Source organism: Chlamydotis macqueenii, chromosome 3, assembly GCF_036417535.1.
Source record: "Chlamydotis macqueenii isolate bChlMac1 chromosome 3, bChlMac1.mat, whole genome shotgun sequence".
Taxonomy (NCBI): domain Eukaryota; kingdom Metazoa; phylum Chordata; class Aves; order Otidiformes; family Otididae; genus Chlamydotis; species Chlamydotis macqueenii.
The window spans coordinates 111,215,537-111,240,007 of NC_141558.1; the positions used below are offsets into that span (position 1 = coordinate 111,215,537).

The 24,471-nt window shown below is 39.9% G+C and overlaps 1 protein-coding gene across 4 annotated transcripts in view; it reads left to right on the plus strand.

Annotated features, from left to right (window-relative positions):
• SNX9 (sorting nexin 9) overlaps window positions 1-24,471 on the plus strand; it is a 92,819-nt gene that overhangs the window by 52,327 nt on the left and 16,021 nt on the right. For all 4 annotated transcript variants that reach the window (XM_086745922.1, XM_086745925.1, XM_086745923.1 and 1 more), the window contains 8 exons: window positions 569-691; window positions 15,666-15,849; window positions 16,611-16,761; window positions 18,151-18,235; window positions 19,095-19,220; window positions 19,516-19,633; window positions 22,405-22,535; window positions 23,940-24,043. In XM_086745922.1, coding sequence (XP_086602048.1) covers window positions 569-691; window positions 15,666-15,849; window positions 16,611-16,761; window positions 18,151-18,235; window positions 19,095-19,220; window positions 19,516-19,633; window positions 22,405-22,535; window positions 23,940-24,043 — 1,022 coding nt within the window. The remainder of the gene's footprint in view (window positions 1-568; window positions 692-15,665; window positions 15,850-16,610; window positions 16,762-18,150; window positions 18,236-19,094; window positions 19,221-19,515; window positions 19,634-22,404; window positions 22,536-23,939; window positions 24,044-24,471) is intronic.

Consider the following 24,471-nt stretch of genomic DNA (forward strand, 5'->3'; position numbering starts at 1 on the left):
GTTAGGTGAAGGCTCTGGCTGTAATTCCTGCAGCTTCCTCTTAAGGCCTGTGCCTCCCTTCCTTCAGCAGTGCTGTATTTGTTTGGGGAAAAAAAAAAAAAAAAGAAAAAAAAAAAAAGAGAGAGAGATGAGGGAGATACTTTTTCACATAACCTTGGGGTTTTGTTTTTTTTTTTTTTCTTCAGTTGGGTAGCTCATGGTCTAGTAGCTTTTGACTCTCCAGATTTGCTCTCCCAAACTGGTTCTCTGAGTATTGAGTTCCGAGTCTCTAAGCAGTAATGTTAACCTTGCTAACCTCCAATGAGTTTATAGTTAGATGTCCACTGCCACAACAGTCCTATGTGTTACACTGTGATAATGCAAGCCACTTCCATCTATTGGGGGAGTAAATCCTCCAGATTCTCACATTGACTTCTTGGAAAAGGTACTATTCGATTTGAGTTCTAAAAGGCTATATGCAACCATTTTAACATCTAGTGACATGGATGTTAGGTTAACTATATATGATAAACAGCATAATTTGATTAATGGAAGCATGAAAAATCTTTTGCAACTTTTTCTATTTCAGATCATAAGTGAAGGTGCGAAAGATGGAATTAGCTGTGGTAACTCATTAGCTGACCAAGCCTTTTTTGATTCACTTTCTTCAAATACAGCTCAGACCAACGCTGCTGCAAAAAGTAGTAACCAGGTACGTCTCCAGGTTTTTCAGGCACTGTGGGGGCTTGGCAGGTTCTGTTGACACAACACTTCAGTTGTGCTGTACTGTATTTGTGAACTCTCATAAAAATACTAATTATAGTAATTGTATTTTCAGTAGGGAGCACTTTTGTTGAGTATTAATGATATGAGTGTCTGCTGGCCTTGCTGGAAAACTTTGTATTCTAACACTTTAAAAAATAAAGCATTTTTATTCTTGCCAGCCTGCAATCATAAGTATCTGTGACTATCTCAATCTGTTGGTACTTCAGTTCTGCATAAATGCACTCTTGGCAAATTTACTTTATTTTCAAGTTCCTTGTGTTAGTTCCTTAAAAAGGTTAGCATACTATAACTTTCTTTTTTTAAAAAATGTCTGCTGTGATTGGGTGGTCCATGCATCATCAGCCAGAGTGAACAGATATTTTTTCAGAATTTGAGTTGTCTTTGATTAAAAAGATGAAGTGGGTTCATGTGTTGTACCTAGTCAGCTGTAGAAGAGGCAAACATTGGTTTTCCTGGAAGAATGTTTTTCATTTTTCTTCCCCCTGCCCCCCTCATGACTCCCCCTTTTATTTGTTGATTTTTGCCCAGTGTGTCAGTCAATTGAGCAGCAAGTATTTAGTCTCAGGTTAGATAAGACATACATTACCTTAAACACAAGCTGTTTATTGTGGTCTACAGATGGCTGCATGTCCCATATATAGGAACAGTTAAACGTTTCAAAGTCCACAGGTCAACAGAAGAACAAAATCTGCTTTTCCCAACAGCAGCATGCAAAGGTCTCCCATGTTGTAAAATAAATGCTTTACTCATTGTAGCAGCTGGGGACACACACCTTGTTTGTGGATTAGTAAAATATCAGTTGCTAGTTTTCTTAATTGTAACTTGCCACACAAGTGCCTGGACAAGGGAAGAAAAAAGCTCTTACCTTTATTTTAACCTTTCCTCCTACATAGGTATCTATTACATCCTAAATAATAGAGAATTGCTATGGCTGTCTAGTTTTGGAAGCTGCATTTCTAGAGGAGGGAAAAGCTTGAAAATATGGTCACTTCACAATACAGTTTACACAGGATCAGCAGTATACTGTCCCTGTAATACATACGAATTGCAGTTTCTTCTTAACAAATTTTGGAAAGGAGTAACTTCAGGCAAACTGCTTGTCTTATGTGTTTCAGTATCTTATTTTTAGAAGTGTCCTGTTCCTCTCTGTTATCCCTCAAATGATGTGTGAGGCAGTTGGGAGAACCAGGGTACCATAGTGCATTATAGTAAGACTATACTGCTGACATTAATAGGAGAGAGAGGGGGGCAGTGTACGCGGCTGGATGCAGCCAAGGCCATGCAAGATGTGAGGGAAGCAGATTCCCTAAGGTAAGTGTGTTTGGGTCTTTTGTTTTCCTGTTTTTTCGTAGCAGGAACTATCCTGTGGCATGGTCAGGATTTTATGTCATAAGTTGTTTCTGTTTTCTCAGGTTTTTTTGTGTTTTTTTTTTTTTTTTCTTTAACTGAGTTCAGTTTAGTTATATATGTTTTCTAGAAAAACAGCAGATCTTGATTTGAAAACTGATGTCTTCAGCTTCTGACATATATCTAATGGCTTGTTCCAGTGGCTTATTGCTAATTCGAATTTAATTTCTGTACTGAACTACTGTGTCCAGCTCTGGAGCCCTCAACATAAGAAGGACATGGACCAGTTGGAGAAGGTCCAGAGGAGGGCCACGAGGATGATCAGAGGGCTGGAGCACCTCTTCTGTGAGGACAGGCTGAGAGAGTTGGGGCTGTTCAGCCTGGAGAAGAGGAGGCTCTGGGGAGACCTTATAGCAGCCTTCCAGTACCTAAAGGGAGCCTACAAGAAAGACTGGGAGAGACTTTTTAGCAGGGCCTGTTGTGATAGCACGAGGGGTAATGGTTTTAAAATAGAAGGGAGTAGATTTAGATTAGACATAAGGAAAAAAATTTTTTATGATGAGGGTGGTGGAACACTGGTACAGGTTGCCCAGAGAGGTGGTGGATGCCCCATGGAAACGTTAAAGGCCAGGTTGGATGGGGCTCTGAGCAGCCTGATCTGGTTGGAGATGTACCTGTTCCTTGCAGGGGGGTTGGACTAGATGACTTTTGAAGGTCCCTCCAAACCCAAACTATTCTGTGATTCTGTACTAGGCAGTCTGGCTTCCACTTTTGACTGTTAGGCCTTTCTCCCAGATCAGAGAGCTCTCCAGTGCATCGTGTTTTCTCCTTGCAAAATTCTGTAGCTGTGAAACGTGTACATTGCTCCTGTGTACATCACATGATGTCAGACAGGTTTGACATTGCTGTTCTTGTGTAGAAAAGCCTGATACAGTTAAGTGGATTCCTGTAATATTGTATCAGAAGGCTATACTGAGTTGCTTATCCCCTGTATGCTGGCTTCTCTTTTAGAACCACTGCTTTTAAGAATACAATCTTCTACTCTGTGGGTGTGACCCGCCTTCCAAGATATCATAACCAAATGCAGAGCAATAGAACGTTTACACAGTTTAACATGAGTTCACTCAGACACTTGGATTGATCTGTGTCCAGGTGCCCAGTTGGAAGCAACTGAGTTACACTTTTCACATGCCTTAATGAGAGGCTAGGTCAATATACAAAGCTCTTCATCGTAAATAAAACTTGTGTGCTCAGGCTATGGAGAGCAAAGAAGAATGACAAATTATGTGTCGCTGTAAAGAGTGGCACAGTAGTGGGAACCGAAATGTTTGTAGATGTAGTCTGGTGGACTGAATAAGAAATAGCAGCATTCCTAGATGCTGACATTTTATATTATCTGTTATATTTTATAGTAACATGGGGGGTACGGGTTTATTACAAGAAGACTTTATAAAAGCACTTCTAAATGAACAGAATGTTTTGAGATTTTTCTTACTAATACTATATTGAAGAAATTACTTTCTGTAAACATTAAGTCACTTTATGTCAAAATATGTTTTAATTCTTAAAATTCATTCCATTCTTCTAACAGTAAGTTAAAAAACCAGATTGTTGCATAGTCTTTCAGTACCAAGCCTTATTAAAAAGAATAGATCTGTCTGAGTTGAAATGTGTGAGTGTGGGGATTTTTTTTTTCTTTTTTAAGAGACGGGTTAAACCACGGTGTTGTGGTTTAATCCAAGTAGGCAGCTCTTTTCCACCCAGCTGCTTGCTTGCTTGCTCCTCCCCAGTGGGATGGGGGAGAGAATCAGAAGCGTAAAACTGTGGAAACTCATGGGTTGGGATAAATACAGTTTAATAGGTAAAACAAAAGCCACGTGTGCAAGCAAAGCAAAACAAGGAATTAATTTACTGCTTCCCATTGGCAGGTTGGTGCTCAGCCATCCCCAGGAAAGCAGGGCTTGATCAAGCGTAATGGTTACTTGGGAAGACAAATGCCATAACTCCAAACATCTCCCCTTTCTCCTTTTTCCCTGTACCACTTGTTGCTGAGCACAACCTCGTATGTTAGGGAAAATATGTTTGCTCAGTTGGGGTCAGCTGTCCCAGCTGTGTCCCCTCCCAGTCTCTTGTGCACCCCCAGCCTACGTGCTGGTGCAGTGGTGTGAGGAGCAGAAAAGGCCTTGATGCTGTGTAAGCACTGTTCAGCGATAACTAAAACATTCCTGTGTTATCAACACTGTTTTGGTCACAAATCCAAAACATAGCACCATACTGGCTACTTTGAAGAAAATTAACTCTATTCCTGCCAAAACCAGTACAACCAGTTATATTTGAGTGCAAACTTTTTCTAACTTTTTTTTCTGTCTTAGTTTTATTTTTAAAGTTCTGAACTGGTTAGTCTATCAGTTTAGAAATATGTCTCAAATGTCAGTGTGCTTCTGACAGAGCTTTAAAAAATTCCCGCAGATTTATTTTTTAGCTTTATACATTGTATTTTTGCTGGCGTATCTTCATATGCTCTGATAGGTCTGGGAGGATGACTGCTTTTCTTAAGTAGCAATGCTGCATGTGATGCAGAACCCTAAATCATTACGGTGTTCCCAGATGAGTTTCTGTGCATGCATATCTCTCAGAGTAGAACTTCCTCCCTCTATCTACACCCATCGCTTTTTGCTTTCCAGGCAAACAAGAGGCTTTTGGTTTCCGACTCTGGAATCCATAACTTTTTGGTGTTAAGAAAACATCGGCTCAAACACTGCCCTACTCCCTGTCTGCACTTTCCTAAGAACGTTTTTTTTTTTTTAATTGTTATTCAGTACATAATCTCCTGAAAAGTAATTAATAAGCAATAACGAAAAGCAGCTGCTTTTACTTCATTTTCTCCACTGAGAAAGATACAATGACCACAGCAACACTTTGGTGTTGTACCTTGCCTGGATTTGCCACAGATGTGAAGTAACAGTAGAAAAGGGGCACAGAGATGCTTCCTAAGGAGAAGAGAAGAATTCCGCATGACACTTGGCAGTTCACTCTTCCCCACCTCCTTCCTTGCATCCGTAGTGTCGCAGCAATAGCTGCTTTGGTAAAGCTTGCAGCTGCTCTTTTAAAGACTTACCTGTAGAAGATACTGGGAAGGTGGAAGCAATTAAACTAATTATACACAAACAAGGGGAAAAAATGACTCAAGGTAACTATTTTTACACTCAAAAGAAGAAAAGCAGATAGGAGAATTTAATTATCTGCCCATAACACTTGTGGTTTAACGTCTGAAAAGCATTTGAAAAAATTATTCAACAAAATACAGTTAAAAATACAATTTAAGTAAGCCTTAGTCACCAAAGATGGTTGCATGGCTTTTGTATGGGTCTCGTGCTGTTTTGACTTTGTAGCCCTTGGACAGAGGAAGCAAGGAGAATGAGTAATATTTCTTCTCTGTTAATCCACTGTTCCTCTGAGCGGCAATGCAAGTTGCTAATTTTAGACTGTCATTGGAACAATCAGTGAGTAAGTATATCGGCACTTACGTTTTTTCTGTTTGTTAGAATTGCATCAATATATTAAAGTACGTTACCTGTAAACTCTTCTGATATTGGGATAACACTGGCAATAATGGCACTGAAAGTAGTATAAATGATGGCATGTTAAACCAAATATACATCTTGAAAGACACTGAACACAATTTTTTTCATTTCTGATGAAAAGTGAGTGGTGTATTTATTTTTCTTTTGTAGTATTTATTTGATGCCAAGTTGCTTCCAGAGGCTGTAGCAACAATGGATATCCTGTTTCCTTCCCACTTTCAGTTGTGTTTCTCACTGCAGTTGACCAACAGGTTGTTAACTTGGTGGCATTTGGAGCCTTCATAGTTAAAGTATGTATGGAAATACAATCTTTAATGTAAAATCATTGTGAGTAGTCTCCTCCAGCTGTTTTTTTTTGAGAGGGGAATCGCAACTAGTGCTTCTCAAGTTGCAGATGTACTTGCATTTGTTTTGCACGTGGTCTGGGTTCAGAAACTGCTATTTTAACTGTGATGATTTCTCTCTCCATTCTAAACCACAACTTGTGGTGATTTTTCATTTATCTACCGAAAATATTTAAAAAGTTTTGAACAGATATCAGCTTTCCATTTTAACAATACTGTTTATCTGAGTTATTTAGATTTCATCTAAGTTAAATTGGCCCAAATTAGTTCTTATTAAGAAGCTAAAACTGTTTTATCTGTACAGTAGTCTCATTAGTGGTCTGTAAACAAATTGTTTGTACAGTGATACATAATGTAGTCCACTTACAGAAATTCACTTAAGATAGAAATGTTATAAATTTCAGTGTAATATGCATTTTAGTCTGTACGGTTTCTCCTCCCTTCCTTCTAAAGCTTTAAGTCTAGCCTTCCCCCCCACAACCCCGTCTGGAGAATAGAAAACTAGTATTAAAAATTTTATAAATGAAATTAAAGTAGAGTACTGCCTGTCTGTTTCAGGGTGGAAGTGGATCACCAGCTATGTTGATGTAAGAGCAGTAGATGTGGCTTCATAGTGTTAAAGAGATAAAAGCAGTTCTGATAGCTAGCCATAAGTTGCATTTGTAGAAGAGTTTATTCCCTTTTCTTGACAGTGATTCTCTAATCACTGCCAAGTCTACTTCTACTTCTGTATGAAGATGACTGTACAGCTCTTACTAGTTCTTGATAAAATAAGCATCCTGAGAGTTCACATTTTTGTGAATTGCAGATTTGTCAGTTAATTCCAGCGTGACCTTAGTCAGTCCATGTTTCATGTCTTCAGTTGTGTTGTGGGTGGAGCAGCAAGGCCCCGTGAGTTGGTACAAGAAGCACCTAACTGAAACCTCTCATGTTTGTATTGTTTTATCCAGTGGTAGCTGTGAAATCACTTGGGATAGTTTCTCTTTCAGCAGAATAAAGATAAACTGCTGCACAGTTATTGAAGGATATGAAAATAAATGGACTACCTTATATGTAGAATAGCCTTTCCCTTCAGTAAACTGTGGAATTTCTGTATAGGCAGGATGAATAAATAGTAGTGAAAACACGTAGTTTGGTGTGCAGAAGCTGAGGCAACTCCTCAGTTACCTGGTGCGTAGACATAAGTTGTTGAACGTGGTAAGGAGGAGACTAACAAAGCTATTCCCAGAGCTTTACTTCATATCTTTTTCTACTCTTTCCAACTTAGTGCTGGAAAGACAAATTGTCATTGTTAAATTTGCATATTATAACTACCGCCCTCCGCTACTATGAGCAGCAATAAATGCTAAGATTGAAGAAAATAAATATAGTACTCTTACTAAGAGTGCACTGTTCTACTTATGTGGAATTTTTGACCTGCGTGTTATCGCATTCCTGTAACGGTATTCTGTGATGTTGCTGTGTGTGCAGTAAAGTAGAAGTGTTGTCATGGGAAATGTGACTCATGTTTCGTTGAGTCCAGTTTGTCTTGTTAAACCAGTATGCTAAACTATGTTATAAAATATGGAGGTGGGTTCACCATGGAAGTTACAATTACAATTGTTTATGGATTTTGGAAGTGGTTGCTTCCTTGACTGATTAACCTTAACGCTGCAGAAGTGTATGTGTTTGTCAGATTAAGTGTGAAGCCGCCTCTGTGTGCGTAACTCATGTCTAGAAGGGCGTAGTGCACAAGGTATCTAAAAAGAGGTACAAGCAAAACTGGTGGGTTAGAACTGCTCGGAAGTGAAAAATAATACCCAGAATGTTTTTTGCTAGTTTGACTTTCATGATCAGTAACTTCTAGTTCCTGTTACAGATAATGATACTATAACATCCTCCATTGCTACGTGTAATTTGAAAGCAATTCCTTTTTTCTACCCCATCTCAATCGCAATATTGAATTGAGACCAGTAACAGGAATTTTTGACCAATTCTTGTTAAACCAAAGTACCAGGGAGTGACTTCCATACCGTACTGGAAACAGTGGCTTGCTTGCTTAGATATGAATTGCATTCACGTATTAAAAAATAACTCTCCAACAAATGACAGTGATTGTAGCAACTCCAATTATGGAGTTGTCTTCAGCTTTTTTGTGGATGTCCCAGTGGAATGCAAAGGCTTGGGCAGCAAGTTGTGAAATTGTACTGTGATCACTCCTCACCTTCACCTGCACCCATACCCTCAGACAAACTGACTGTCGAAATAGTCAGTTTTCCACAATTTACAGTGTTTGCATGCTCTTTGTCTTGTGGCTTTGTTTTCATTTGACAACATATTTCATGAGGTAGGCTTGTAGTCAGTAGTTTGTCATTGACTATATAACTATTTTAACTTGAAAATGGTCACAACCTTGTCAGCCTTCCTGTGAGCGTGTCTGCTTGCTTGCACACTTACAGTGGCGTGTGGCATGTGGGTATTGCGTGATCCCCTTTACCACAGCAGGGACCTCGCTGCGGTATATAGTTTCCTTCCTGATTTTTTTTTTTCTTTTTTTTTTTTTTTTTGTTGTTGTTCACTGGACACGTATTTAAAAGTGAAATTGTGGGCATTTGTAATTGCAGGTGGTAAGCTAAAAAGCCTTTAGCCAGTAACACTCTTCAACTCCTCCTCCAAAAAAAAAGGCAACAAGGGAAACCCCTGTCCTCTGTTTCCAAACAAAAATAGAGAGCACTTTTCCCAAAAAGGAAGGATAAAGCCTTGTTTAATCTTTTTAGCCTGATCCTGAGATGTCTAGAGAACATCAGTGAGGAACAGGGAGTCTTTCTTCCATTTCTGGCATTGCTGTGACTGCTACTTGGAAAACTGTCTGAAATTTCTCATCTGTGTTTCAAGAAGAAATCATTAGGAATTGAAATCAGCTCAAGAGAAGACAAGGATATAAAGAGGTGACTTGATTGCCATTTACATGTGCAGGTGTGAGTAACAAAAACGGAAGCCTGAGAGTGCTCCATTGAATAAATGTATATGGGATTTTTAATGGCTGAATGTTGAAACTAAGCAAACTTTAAAAAAAATAATTTCCTTAAAGCACTGATGGTGACAATAGATGATTTTTCCCTCCCCTTGTCCCGTCACTGAATATTCTTTGGTCAAGTCTAAGTCTAATGGTTCTAAAAGACCATTCTCTACTTCAAATGTGCCTTTTTTTGAGCTGAATCAGGAGTTGATAGATGGAAATCCTGTGCCTGTACTGTGCACATTTGCCTGTGAGTAACCTCAGAGGTAAGAAAGTGGGATTGCAGGTCGGAAAAGAACAAAACCTAACTGCTTTGTTCTTTGTGGTAGCAGTTCAGTTTTTCCATTGGTGGTTTGTTTTTTTTCCTCCTGCAAGCAAGGAGTGTCCAGTGGGTGTGCCTTGGCTTTGTGCGGTTGGTTTGTGATCAGGCAAAGCCCAGCTCCTTTGCAGCGACTACTTTATGAAGGGGGCAGTGGGGCTGGAAGTGGAGGTGCTGGGTGCTGGTTTCCTGTGGAAGGAAGCAAGATGACAGGAGTGGCTGAGGAAGAAATGGATACCTTGGACAGCATTGCTACTGCTTCCTTGTCAGCTGCTTCTAGAGGTCTTCTCTCCTGTTGCTTTCATGTATTTACCCACAAGAAAATCCTAGCATGTGAGTCCGTAAGGTTGCTTATCCCTTAAAATCTCGCCCATCTCTGCTTTTGCTTTTTCTAGAGGATTTCTTTAAGGAGGAAACATGTTTAAATTGTACAATAGAAAAGAGAGCCTTCCTTCAGAAGCGGAAGAAGTGCTCAGGACCACAATGCTAAGGTAATAATTTAGCAAGAAGAAAGCTTGGGCGTAAAGTACCTTGGGCATGGCAGATACTTCAGTATCTGCTAACTGTGCTCTATGGTAAATACAGCACAGTGAAAGCAGTTTTGTGGTTGCTGCAGAGTAGGCTTTTAGCCCTTCATGTTTCTTCCTGGAGGAAAAAAGCTTGATTTTTGGCGTGGCTGTCTGTATTCACTTTTTTTTTAATGTGTCTGATCAGAGGCTGTTATCCAAAGAACTTGAGTGTAGTGTAATGTCTGAGTATGCCTATGGCTTTGTCTCCGTGCAGGTAACTAAGGCAGCTGTAAAACTGGAGAGGTACGTTCATTCCTGTGAGCTATTCAGCTGAGCCACCATGACTTTTCGTGTATTTTCTGCCATTCCTGTGCTGTCTGCCTCTTCTCAACCCCTCTTCAAGAGCATAACGCTTCTCATTGCAGCTTTGGTTGTCCTGGATTTCCCTCGATCTGATCAGACTTAATTTCTCTACTCACTGCCCCAGCATGGGTTCTGTCTCTCAGACTAGATTCCAAGGTGGTATTACTTATGGTTGGATGCCATAATTTTTGATGGCACAGTTACCTGGCTCTTTTTACGTACTCAGCTTAGTTTTAGCATCTGAACTTCATGTTTGTTTTGGCTTTTGACCTTCAGGAGTAGAATAGCTCTATTAATCCATCAGGAGCATCCATTAATATGAGGAAGGAGTCTACCAGGACAACTTAGTTGGCCAAGAGGTCAAAAAAAAAAAGATTTTTAGGCAGGGCAGAGAGACGCCTCAGTGACTTACCTTAGCTTTACTGTCTATAACTTTGGGAACTGGCGGATGAAGTTGCCAAGCCACTGGCTATCGTATTTGAGAAGTCGTGGCGGTCTGGTGAGGTCCCTGATGACTGGAAGAGAGGGAACATAACCCCAGTTTTTAAAAAGGGGAATAAGGAAGACCCAGGTAACTACAGGCCGGTCAGCCTCACCTCTGTGCCTGGCAAGGTCGTGGAGCAGATTCTCCTGGAAACCATGCTAAGGCACATGGAGAGCAAGGAGGTGGTTGGTGACAGCCAACATGGCTTCACCAAGGGCAGATTGTGCCTGACCAATTTGGTGGCCTTCTATGATGGGGTGACGGCATCAGTGGACAAGGGATGAGCAACTGACATCATCTACCTGGACTTGTGCAAAGCTTTTGACACTGTCCCGCACGACATCCTTCTCTCTAAACTAGAGAGGCATGGGTTTGATGGACGGACCACTCGGTGGATAAGGAGTTGGCTGGATGGCCGCACTCAGAGAGTGGTGGTCAACGGCTCAATGTCCATGTGGAGACCGGTCACGAGTGGCGTCCCTCAGGGGTCCGTGCTGGGCCCGGCCCTGTTCAACATCTTTGTCGGTGACATGGACAGTGGGATAGAGTGCACCCTCAGCAAGTTCGCCCACGACACCAAGTTGTGTGGTGCCGTCGACAAGCTGGAAGGGAGGAATGCCATCCAGAGGGACCTTGACAGGCTGGAGAGGTGGGCCCGTGCCAACCTCATGAAGTTCAACCAGGCCAAGTGCAAGGTCCTGCACCTGGGTCATGGCAATCCCAGGCACAAATACAGGCTGGGCGGGGAATGGATTGAGAGCAGCCCTGAGGAGAAGGACTTGGAAGTGCTGGTGGATGAGAAGCTTAACATGAGCAGGCAATGCGCCCTTGCGGCCCAGAAGGCCAACCGCATCCGGGGCTGCATCAAGAGGAGCGTGGCCAGCAGGTCGAGGGAGGTGATTCTCCCCCTCTACTCTGCCCTGGTGAGACCCCACCTGGAGTACTGTGTCCAGTTCTGGAGCCCCCAACACAAGAAGGACATGGACCAGCTGGAGAAGGTCCAGAGGAGGGCCACAAAGATGATAAAAGGGCTGGAGCACCTCTCTTATGAGGCCAGGCTGAGAGAGTTGGGGCTGTTCAGCCTGGAGAAGAGGAGGCTCCGGGGAGACCTGATAATGGTCTTCCAGTACCTCAAGGGGGCCTACAAGAAAGATGGGGAGAGGCTGTTTAGTAGGGCCTGTTGCAATAGGATGAGAGGTAATGGTTTTAAAATAGAGGGGGGTAGATTTAGATTAGAAATTAGGAAAAAATTTTTTACGATGCGGGTTATAGAACACTGGCACAGGTTGCCCAGAAAGGTGGTGGATGCCCCATCCCTGGAAACGTTCAAGGCCAGGTAGGATAAGGCTCTGAGCAACCTGATCTAGTTGGGGATGTCCCTGCTCCTTGCAGGGGGGTTGGACTAGATGACCTTTGAAGGTCCCTTCCAACCCTAACCATTCTATGATTCTATGAGAAATAGCGGAGATGTCATTTCTTCCTATTTAATTCGTGATTCATTTGATAAAGATACTGACATTCCACCTCCAAGCTGAGGATTTTCCTATTGTGGTGGAATTTTTTCTCATTCAACTATTATTATATCTTTTAAAATATACTGGACTTCTCCTCTCTCCCAGCCCCCTGCTGGTAAAGAGCTGTTTCCATAGTGAGTTTGAATCTGCCGTTAATGGAAGACTCTTAAAATATTAACTAATGTGTTCCCTCTGTTGTCTGTTCTCCACATACCCTTTTTGTGGTGGTTTTTCTCCTAGGAGCGAGCAAGTCCATAATAGTCTACAAAAAGGAAAATCAGCTGCCTTTAAGGAGTTTATCCTTGAATTTAATCTCAGTGTACTTATGTGATGTTACCTTGAGGAGCAAGGAGATGCAGTGTTTCATTTGAAAGTTGATTGGTTTCTGAATTATGTATGATGAGGCATTTATTTTCATGTATTTGCATTTGAGATTGCTTGCATACTTGGATATTAGGTATGCTGTATCAGGTTATATTGACTAAATAACAGCTTCTTGCAAGGACTCTTCATCTTTTTTTATGCTGACTAAAGAGAGATCAGAGGATTATCAGTTTCAGTTATGGAAAACTAAAGGTGTGAGAACATGTAATTTAATCACTTACAAAATACTTGCTGGCTTAATTAGGGTTTATTCAACCACAACTAAGCCACGTGAGTGGCTTCTTGTATGGAATTTGTCAGCTGCTGAGATCCATAGAACTGCTGACTGGAGCTGAGAATTACCCTTTTAATAAACACTGTGTCTTTACGTGGTCCTCCATGGTGCTATGGGACCTTGAGGATGGCAGGCCTGATTCCTGAACCGTTCTCCATGTTTACTGACTTTTGGCTACCACTTAGAAGTGTCCACAGTGTGGGTGTGCATGTAGGCAAACATTTGAAGTAAGATGAAATGAGACCTGTAAGTGCTCTTTGAGGGATGTTGTCTATATATATGTTCCTGATCCATCTCTTGCCCTCTTCTCCAGAACCTCAGAAAGAAATGTGGACCCTGTGGCTCAAGGGAGCTGAGTGGGAATAGCATATCCCACCCCATTTATATCTTGTGTCTGATACACTAGGGAGAAGGGCTTACCCCAGAGCTTGCCTGGACACCTCAGAAGTAAAATTTTCTGATTTGAATAGTGCTTGCATATAGGTACATAGGGATAAGACATCTGAGAGGACAGTTTAAATCCATTTCCCCTTGCTGTGCAGCATTTAGTGTATATCAGCAACAGTCTGCAAGTTTGGTGATGATTGCTTTTGACAGTCCTTCTTTAGTAGTGTACCCAGTGTTAACATTTTTGCCTTCCCCTTGTTTTGCAGCAGATTTTAATGTTTCTTTGCCACCCACTCACATACCAGATTTCACATGAAATCCTACAGAGAAGAGGAAAATTTTACTCAGCCTTTTGGCAATCATCCACTTCTGGGCTGTCATTTGCCGGTGATCAGCACAACATACATTGCAGAAGTATAGGCAAATGGGTATTATGCAAACTATTCTTTTCTAGGTGCTCTTGTTAGGAGCACGCACGCTTTTCCATGTGGTTGGGCCCTAGCGTATGTGTTTTCCTTTAGCAAAGATAATAAACTCTGACTGATGACATGCAGTTATTTCTCTTTACGTAAACTCGTACCAGGTGAACAGCATGGGAAGAGCAGGCTGGTATAAGCTACCAGCAAATTCTTTGTAGTTACTGAGAGTAGCACCGTGTATCAGCTATTCAAGAATTAGGTAAACCTCAACGATATTTTTCCCTTAGGGAGTAGTGTTCTTCCATCAGTTTCACCCTCAGAAAAAAATCCCTCATACTGTCAATATAGAAGCTACCTACATAATCTCTCTCATTGCATCAGTTCCTAGAGACCCACTGACTCTCATGAGTCTTCTGAATGGTGATTTCCCCCCAGTCTGGGGACTTGGTTGTACCTAAAGATTTCTGAACCTAAAGACCAAGTGTTGTGTTATGTTATATCAACAACATTTTCAAGTCTGAAAGGTTTGATGGTGTCTGTGGAATCTTGACTGTCAGATGAATTTATTTTAGGAAAAACTAAAGCGAGAGCTCTTGCTCCTAAGTAGTATCTCAAAGTTGAAGTGACAGGAGAGAATTTTTAATAGAGAAAAATGGAATGTGGAGTAGCTGTACTTTTTTTTTTTTGGTGTATTTTCTGTAAGAAACTTATTCAACATTTTTGCAGAGAATAATTTGGCTCTTAGTGGGAGTTTTGTTAAATTTTCTGTACTGGCAAATGTTGTAAGATTCAGGTAAATGTTTAGTCTAATAGCAATTAATTTATATTAGGCATCTCTTCTTTGATATGCTGCTTCATGAGAAAAATAATGCACTGGCTTCTGTACGTTTTGAGACTTCCTTTTACAAAACTCAGTTTCTCCCTCTGCTGAACAGTACAAGCTTTGTAGGCTTGGTTTGCTTTCCTTCCCCTTCCTCTTCCTCCTACACTTTGGGTGTGTGGGTTTTGATTTGTATGTGGGGTTTTTTTGTTGTTTTTTTTCGTTGGAGGTTTTTGGTTTTTGTTTTTTTCCTTTCTGCCAGCTAGTCTCTGGAATAGACTGCACTTAACTAGTCAATGCTTTTTCAAAGTGCAGTGTTAAAATCGAGGAGCTGAGCAGGATGCTAAGCTATTAATCCAACTTACTGACAGATGAACTTGACAAGTTGATGCAGTAGTTAGAGACACATCGGCTCTGTGCTCTTTCACTGAGGTTTCCACCTCCACAGCAGCATCAGCAGAAGGGGATGTGTGATTACCTTCACCAGAAGCTTATGCTGAGAAAGTAGGTCCACAGGGAGACGCCAGACTGTTCCCCGGCAGATGTTTGTTTCCTTCCCTCGTCTTCCCCGTGAGTGAGTTAACCTCTGACAGGGAAAAGCTGAGCAGATTGCTGACCCCAGCTCCCTAACTGTCACACCAATAGTGATGGTGTGGGTGGGCAATTTATTATTTTTTTTTAGCAAAACCACTAATTTGAGTTTGATAAAATAAGTATTTGAAAAAACCTAATCCTTGACTTTTGAGTTTCTGTTTTAAATGTGCTAATTAGTACATGGCTTTATGTAATTAAGAGTTCACATGCGCCATACTTATGGTGTTGGTGTAGAATAATTACCACGGGTAAGAGTGCCTTCTAACACTGTTGGAACAAATAGTTTAATTTCCTTGAGGAGATGTAACACTCTTATTACTATCTATTGGTGTCACAGTGCTGGAAAGCTGATCAATTCTTCCAAGTGCTTACTGTGTTCAAGAGTTGTGTAGCTGGGAATGTAAGATTTGGCAGCTGCTCCTCAATTGAACAAGTGAAGTGCTGAATACAAACTCATAGCCTATCAGCAGAAGACCAAAGACTTCAAGAAGAAAGTACATGGTCATTGCTTGTTTTTTTTTCAGCAATCTCTTCTTTACTTTTGTCTTTATATAATGTAGGCAAACAATGCCAATGATCCTTGGTCCAGCTGGAACGTTGGGAAGTCTGGGAACTGGGATAATGGAAATGCTGTTGACAGCTGGGCGACGAAACCTGAAAGTGCAGCTGGCCAGCGAAACAGTGCTTCAAATAACTGGGAGGCAGCAGCAGCATTTGGTCATCCGCAGGCGTATCAAGGACCAGGTGTGCTAATAATGCTCATATTTTTTAAAATAAATTAGAGTAGCTGGACAGTGAAGGTAAGAATTCCTTAATCTTTTGTAACTGTAGAACATGGCTTATTTAAAAAACAAAACCAAACCAGTTTCTTAGTAGCACGTTGCCACTTCTGTAAACTGGACACTAAAACAATAGGTTTTAAAAATAAAATTAAAAAAAAATCAGATCCACAGTAACAGACACCTGAAACTTGTATGGAAGTCTGGCAAGCCAAAGTCTTGTGCATACATGATCTGTTCTCAGGCATGTTGTTCGGCTTGCATAACTGGAACTTTTAAACATCCTTGAATTTGTGCCTTCAGGGCTGTGAAGAAGTAGTCTCTTAAATCCTTAATTTTAGGAAGTGGCTAGCCTTTCAGAAGGCTTCTCTGCCTTTTTGTACTAAAAGCCTAAATCAAGAAGAGAACTCAGAACTGGGGAATGCTAACCTGGAGTTTGTGATTATGAAATGCTATTGAATTAATCTTAACACACCAGCATCTTTTTTTAATTTTATTTTTCCCCTCTCCCTCAATGGATTTCTAGTGTAGTGTTGTGCAGGCTGTAGTTGGTGAGGATAGTGGTAACTGAGGAGGAATCATAGAATAGAAGGCTGAACTAGATCTTAATATATTTACCTTGTTGATTATTTGTTTGCGTGCTGAGATAGCTGCTTCTGCTTTTAAAGAGAAAATATTTAACTCTTTCCTTTCCTTACCTCCCTGCCCCCTCCTGTACTTCAACAGCTGCTGATGATGACGATTGGGATGATGACTGGGATGATCCTAAATCAACTTCACCATCTTATCTTGGTTACAAGGAGACTGAGGCATCAGAGGCTGGGGGGGTCCAGCGTGGAAATTCTCGTGGAGCTGCTATGAAGTTACCACTTAACAAGTAATGGAAAATGCAGGGCAAATGTGTATATATTGAAGAGAACTGGAATTTGTCAAGATGTGTAAACGTGTTACCATTCAAACTTCTTGAAATAGTTTGGGGGTAGAAGTGGAGATGGATTTGTAGTTCAGCATTCTCCCTGTGTGATCAGAGAACATAGATCCATGAAAGCCTGAAAATACATCACAAAACTGTATAATTTTTGGAGGTGTTATATAGGCAAATGACACTTGTAAGGTCTGAACTTTTGGACCTACAGGTCTTCAAAATTTAACTGTCTTTTAACACTATGCGTGCTTATGAACATGAAAGATGATGGATGTCTATAGAGCAAGACTGATCAGAAGTGCTGCCCCAGAGTTTGTGAGCAATTTGAATTGCTAGGAGTGGGGAAAAGTTCTGCTGTCCTGTGTTTGTGCATCACCCAGGCTGATTCTTGAGCCACAGAAAAGCTTGATTTTTATATAAAAATGCATGAAGCTTTGTCAGGTTATACTAATATTGTCTCATGTTACAACTTAATGTTTGTTTATTCTAAAACTGCTGTTACTCTGAGAAGCTACTGTATGGTAATCTTTAAGCAGATGAAAGCAGAGCGGAGTAACTGAGATCAGCTGTCTCTGCCTGACTAGTTGTTAATCAGTGGAGGTTTTGTCCAGTTTTGCGACAGTACTTCTACATCATCGTGGCATCTACTCATTGCAAACCCATTTAGTATAACCAGCATAAACGTACCTTATTTAAGAGCGTTATTTGTCTGTGAAGTAAGTCCTACTTCGCTCCTCATGTTTCTGCAAGCAGGCAGTAGGTTGGCAGTACTTCAAGGACTAAGTATTTTCCTAATTAGAAAGAGGACCACTATTTGCTTTTTATAAGACTTTTAATGCAGACTTTTTAAGGACATTACAGGGATTTTTGTGTGGTTTTCTTTCTAATTGGTGGATAAATTATTTAATGTAACTCATGTTTTAGAAGCACTTGTTAAATCTGTAGTTCATTGTTCTTTCAGATGACTGAGCAGGACAGTGTGCATGATGTGCGTGTATGCAATTCCAGAAAGGGCGGGCTGCAATGGAGTGGCAGATATTACTTTATGTCCTCCTGTTATGTTTGCTCTGATGGGCTGTAGAGCACAGATAGCTACTTTGCCCTGAAAGAAGTGGCCTGTATTAAGCAAATAAAAGCTGGATGTCAGTAACTAAAACTTTTCTGCTTTTTCAGGGCAAATTACTGGTTGTTAAAGTAATCCACATCAATTATTTTCTGTACTTGAGAAATACTAAGGTTTTGTTGTTTTTGGTTTTTTTTTTTCCTGTAGTGGCAGGTAATTCTGCATATGTCAAAGGAAGGAAAATATGGAATAAACTCACTGGTTTGTTTTTTTGTTAGATTTCCTGGATTTGCAAAACCTGGGATGGAACAGTATCTGTTGGCAAAGCAGCTAACAAAACCCAAAGAGAAAATTCCCATAATTGTAAGTTGGGGACGTGTGTAGGTTTTGTGTATGGGTGGTGTGGTTTGTTCTGGGGTTGGGGTTTTTTCTTTTGGTTTTTTTCAGTGGTGTGGTTTTTTGATGTTTGTTTTGGGCTGGGTTTTGGTTTTTTTTCTAATCCTCCCCACCCTTTCCTTTTTCCCCAACTTAACTTTTAGCCTCATGGTTGCTACGTGTATTTGGGTTAGAAGAAACTGATACTGAACATATAATTAGAAATGGAACTGTCATAATAAAACTGTGTGCCATTTCAGTATTTTAAAGTCGTGGTAGACTACATTTCAGAGTCATATTATCATTGAGGGATTTTTCAGGGTCAAGTCTTAACTTCTTTCTACTGAGTGTGCTGATTTATTTTTTTTTTAAATACTATTTTGAGTACTTTTTTTTTCTCGTGATGGATCTGCATTACTTGTGATCATGAAAGGGAGATGGAGAGGCAGAGCAAATGCATTACACTGTCTATTAGCTATCTAGATTATTCTATAATACATAGGAGCTACATTCATAAAGGTTTGCATTATTCAGTAATGAAGTCAGGTAATTTTCTGATCTAAAATACTCTTCTAGGTTTATGATGTTCTAGTGAAATGTTGTTGAAGTAGCAATCCCTAGAATTCACCACTTCTTTGCTGTTTGGGCAAAATTGTAAAGTACAGAAGGTGATAAACACAACTGTGCTCAGTCACTTCTGGTTGTGAGAAACCCCTCTATTTCCTGCCTATCAAGCTCTCACTGAAACCAATGGAAACTTTAAAGTGAAGAGAGAAATATTTGTCTCCTTGTTTGCAGCTGGTACAACATGATGTATTTAAAGATAATATTTGCAATTTTTTTGCAGATTGGTGATTATGGCCCAATGTGGGTTTATCCTACCTCTACATTTGACTGTGTGGTGGCAGATCCCAAAAAGGGCTCTAAAATGTATGGTCTCAAGAGCTACATTGAATATCAGCTGACCTGCACTGTAAGTGTATCTGAACAGAATCTTCTGTCTCGCAAAAATGGGCCATTTGTACGTACAAATAATAGTTTGTGTGGCGTGGGAATAGGGTTGTAAGAGTAAGTGGTAATTGTCACACTTTTTTTTCCTCCGAATAATTACTTTGTTCTAGCATGTCAAGTTCTTCTGTAACTATAGATTCAAGGCTCTAAATCATAAATTTTATATACATTCCACATATTTACTATTCTGATCATACTTGTTTCTTGTCGCTATCTGTAGATGCCTGTCAAAATTCAGAGTTGTGTTTCTCTTACAGAACACTAATCGATCTGTCAACCACAGATACAAGCACTTTGACTGGTTGTATGAGCGTCTCCTTGTTAAATTTGGATTAGCCATTCCAATCCCTTCTCTTCCAGACAAGCAAGTAACAGGTAATTTTTCCCAGTTGTGAATTCATGGGATGGGAAATAAGGAGAGCCCTTTTTAAAGGGTTCAGTTATTTCTTACTTTTTGTTTTTCCCGTTATTTTTAAAGAAGGTATCAAAAAATCGCAAACCTTTCACCATTCAAAACTTATGATGAGTTGTGATGGCCTATTGATAATAAAATATCAGCACTAAGAGCATCATTTCAGAACTCGGGTTTAATTATCTAGTCTAGTGATTTAAAAAAAAAAAAAGTAATTAAAACTAACCAAACAAAAAACCCCACTTGTTACTACAGAAGAGAATACTTATTATCGGGGAGAAGAGATAACTACTGATGTTCCATATTTGCTGACTGTCTGGAGAAATGTGTTTTGGGGGGGTTTTGTATGTGTGGGGGGTTGTTTGTTGGGGTTTTTTCTTTTGCATTTGATGGTAAATGTGTAAAGTTGTAGGAGCTTTGAAGCAAAGCTCCTGGAGGAAAGGGGCATTCCCTGACAAACTGGGTTTTTGTGCTCGCAAGTAAAATATTGCAGCCATTTCTCCTGTTGCTTGATTTCACACTTGATTTAGAAAGCTTCTTTCATTTGTATAACGTTCTGCTCTGGTTTGATGTCAGTTCAGCTTGTCCAAGCTCTCTGAAGCTTATGGAAGTCTTTTGTTCTGACTTCAAGGAAAGTGGGATTGGACCCTGTAGTTGCTCATGAGTTCAGTCATTGTGAATGAATATGGCCATGCATGTGTGCATTTTCAGTGGTCTCTGGCTTCCTTTCTACAAGGGTGTGTTAGAGTGCATGTGAAGAAAAGAACGGACGCCTGTGTAGAAGGAAAATGCATTACTCGTGCCTATTTCTACTTGTGTATTTTCTGATAAGGTTTTTATACAGTGTTTAAGACAACCAGCCAAAACCAACCATACAAAAGACGGCATGTCGCCAACCACGTGGCTGCCAGCATCACTGAAAATGCAGCGGCTCTGCTGTGTTTGAAGAAAGCTAAGCATTGATGCAGATGCTAGGATAAATGCCGAGGAAATTGAAAAGTGAGGCAGTTACTTCCTCCCCTTAGCTTCATATTTAGAATTCAGCAGTATTTTTATTTAAATGTGTGCATGTGGACTAAAAGCAAAGCAGAAGACCTGATGGGGTCTCTAGATTTCATTGTAACTGTATCTTAAAAGACTCAAGAGTTTGGCATCACAGTTAAAACTTGCCTGTGGATTTCTGTCTTCTGAAGTCTGTGGGAGAGAATAACTTGCCTTATGCCAAAAATTTTAAAAAGCGTGGCTCTTTCTCTGAAACACTGCAGGGAAACTCTGTGGAAAAAAAATATGCTTATCTTTCATTTTGTTTGAGGGACTTCTTTCTGAAGACTGTCTAGAAAACTATTTCTAGAAAAGTATTTCTGTCCATCGATCTTGGCAAAGCAAGACTCTTTACAAGTAGACTGACTTTGCTCAGCATCATGTTTTTACTGGTAATGATATACCTAATGACAAGCACATAACTTCCAAATGTTACTGTTCTGTTGCTTTGCGTTCCTTGCAGGAATGCTGTGGAGATATCAGTAGAAGTTAAAGATGAAACAAGATATTATTAAAGGTTATGTAATGACTCTTCCATAGTAGTTGATTATTTATTTATTTATTTATTTATTTTATTTTTTTTCCCCTAGCTGATTTGCAGGAAATGCACCCATACCCAAACATTATTTTTCACTGTTTATGTTCTTTACCTGCTTGTAAGAAAAAAACACCACAAACACCCAAACCACAAAAAACTCAACCTTGTGGAGCTGCTGCCATAGTAACTGTACAGTAGAATTATATTGGAAGAGTAGATGCATTCAAGGTTTGTCATCTGCACTGCTATGGAAATTAGAAGAGCCAGGTGCTGGAGGAATCTCTCATTCCTTTCAAATACATCCTATTCACTGAATGCTATAGAAGTCTGATGTCATGCATTTTTTTTAATTGGAAAAGATTATCTGAAGACGACACAGTGCTAAAATTAAAAGGTTCTTACAAATACACAGTGATGATGCATTATTGGTTTAAGAAAAAACTGGCTGTTTATGTAAATAGCTTGTGATAAAATCTCTTAACTACAAAAAAAAACAGTTGCAGAGACTTACATGTATGTATTCCAACCGGTTTACACATGTGATTTTTTTTTTTTTGAGGGTTTTTTCCCAGCATGTTCATTTACCTATATAGAAATATGTTTATGGTAGATACCACTTTTTTAAATCTCCAGTTTATTTTTGTGCAGTCCAATTTAAAATGTTTTTGTTCAGACCAGTTTCAATGTTTTGTTAGCTAGGACATGACAACTTGGAAAGTAAGTAGTTCATTTTTCTCCAGCGTTTTTGAGCCCTGCATTGACCAAGGATTTACTAGCCTGTATCAGAAAAGTATCTGCATTCTGAGTTTGTGTCTAGGTTCTCTCTTGGGTTGTCCAAATGCCACATTTTTTCCATCCAAAAGTTGGTTAGTTGTTTTTTTCCCCAAAAAAATTGATTTGAATTGTGAGTGGGTATTATGTTTTTTTTAATATTTCCTGGCTATCTTAAAGAGGAGGAGTACTCTTGGTTAGTAATCAATATACTGTAATTTAAGGTTCTTCTGATTTGTCAGCATAATGTTTCCTTCTTGTAAGTTCTGAGTCATTAATTGATTAATAACTCATCAAATGAATTACAGGTTCTGTTCAAATTTAAAAGAAAGAGCTGAGAATACTAGAGTAGAAATGTAACAATTATTGTTCAATGTATAACAGGGCGCTTTGAAGAAGAATTTATCAAGATGCGTATGGAGAGACTGCAGGCTTGGATGACGAGGATGTGTCGCCATCCTGTTGTCTCAGAAAGTGAAGTTTTCCAGCAATTTCTCAACTTCCGAGATGAGAAGGTAGGAAATAAAGTTCACAAACAGGCTGAGACTGAGCTCCTCCCCACCAGCCCCTTTCAGACTAAGAGTTCAGCTTCATAGCCTTCTCATTTGCCTGTCCCCCCCGTGGGCAGCAGTGACGAACTGAAAACTGCTGGGTTTAGTAACTGACTTCGTTGATTGATCAAAATGAGGCATAAAGTTGCTTGTGGGAAGGGCTATATTCCCTTCCAGCAGGGATGTGCTCTTCAAAGTGGCTTTGTTGCCAGTCTTCTAAGGACAGTTTGTGTCCTCCAGTCAAGAGGGACAAACGTAACAATTCCTTTGGCTCTTGCTCTGTTGGAGTTACTGATCACTGTGGTCCTCTGATTGGTACTGCTTTGCTAACAGAAGCTACTTTGTAGCAGATGTAGGATGTGTCTGATCCTGTATTATATTTAAAAACAAACCCTACACCTTCAAAAACCCAATTTTCCCTGGAATGGGTTCTAATAGCATTACACTACAGTCTTAGCTGATACAACCAGCCCTCTTCTATTCCTATGACCCACCCCCCAGCAATTTCTTATGCTTTTTTTAAGATGTTTTAATATCTTCACCTCCAGTAAATAATGGTTTCTTCGTGACTGAGCTCCAGCTCTGTTACTAATTTGGGTATTTACCAACAAGGAAGTAGACAGGAAAACTCTGCTGCTTTCTCCTCAAAACAGTCATACTTTTAAATATGCACAGATTTAGCCGAAAAAGTAAATGTTTGTTGGAGGTTTTTTAGACTAGACTGGATAAAGTTCTGACTAACTAAGGTCCCAGCTGACCATTTTTGAGTAGGAGGCTCGACTACAAACCTCCCGAGGTCACTTCCAACCAGAATTATTCTGTGATCCTTTAAGTAGAGGCTTAATAACATAGTAAGTAGCAGTCCTAGCAAAATGCTGTTTGGATGGCCTCTGGAGAGTTGCGCTAGCTAGTGAGCAGTTCTTCGTATCTAACTTATGGACGATATAAACAGAACAGATGTTGCAATACATGTGGAATTTTTAACCTTTTTGTCTGTTCCCACTAAGAACTTGGTATGCCAATTGCATAATAGTCTCATGATCTTCTTGAGTAGCTTCTGATATAAGCACTATCACATGTCCGGAGACAGCTGAATACAATTGCTCTTACACTATGTTTCAGTAATATACAAGAATGGTCTGTTGACCCCAGAATCTAGAAAACTAAGTGCACAAGGAGGAGAGGAGGAAACTTTAAGAAATCTTGGCCCCACTGAAAGTTTCATTTAAAAGGTTTTAATTTATGGGTGGTCTGTTCGTTAACTGTTCTCCTAAACATTTCATTCACTGTACGTACCTTTAAAGATGCATGAACAGTGGTGGTCAAACTTTGTCTTTTTTTTTCTTTTTTTTTTTTTTTTTCCTCAAGGAGTGGAAAACTGGAAAGCGGAAGGCAGAAAAAGATGAAACTGTAGGCGTCTTGATCTTTTCTACAATGGAGCCAGAAGCTCCTGACTTGGACATGGTAGAAATGTAAGGTGGTTTCTTTTTTGCATGTACATTATGCCTCTGGATATACAACAGATACTGAGCTCATATTAAACTGGAGTAGTAAGCGTGCGCATATATTCATTGATTTGAAGAGGGATTCATCAAGGCAGAGCTGAAAAATTGTTTGAATACAAGATTTTAATATCAACCCCTCCAAAACTTGGTGGACCTCCATGTGATGTCTCTTTCACTTCAGTGGCTCAATGCTGATCCTAAGAAGACTTATGCAAAACTAGTTGACAAGATAGAGTGCTAGCAGTTCCTATGGAGTTATGTTTTATATTGCTCTGGAAGTATATTTTGATCTTTAATCCTTCAATTGCAAACAGTTCCAAAGTGTGCTGGACTTACCAAGTAGCTTAGAATAACTGTAGGTGGACCATCAAGGAAAACAGTGTTTCTGTAAAATA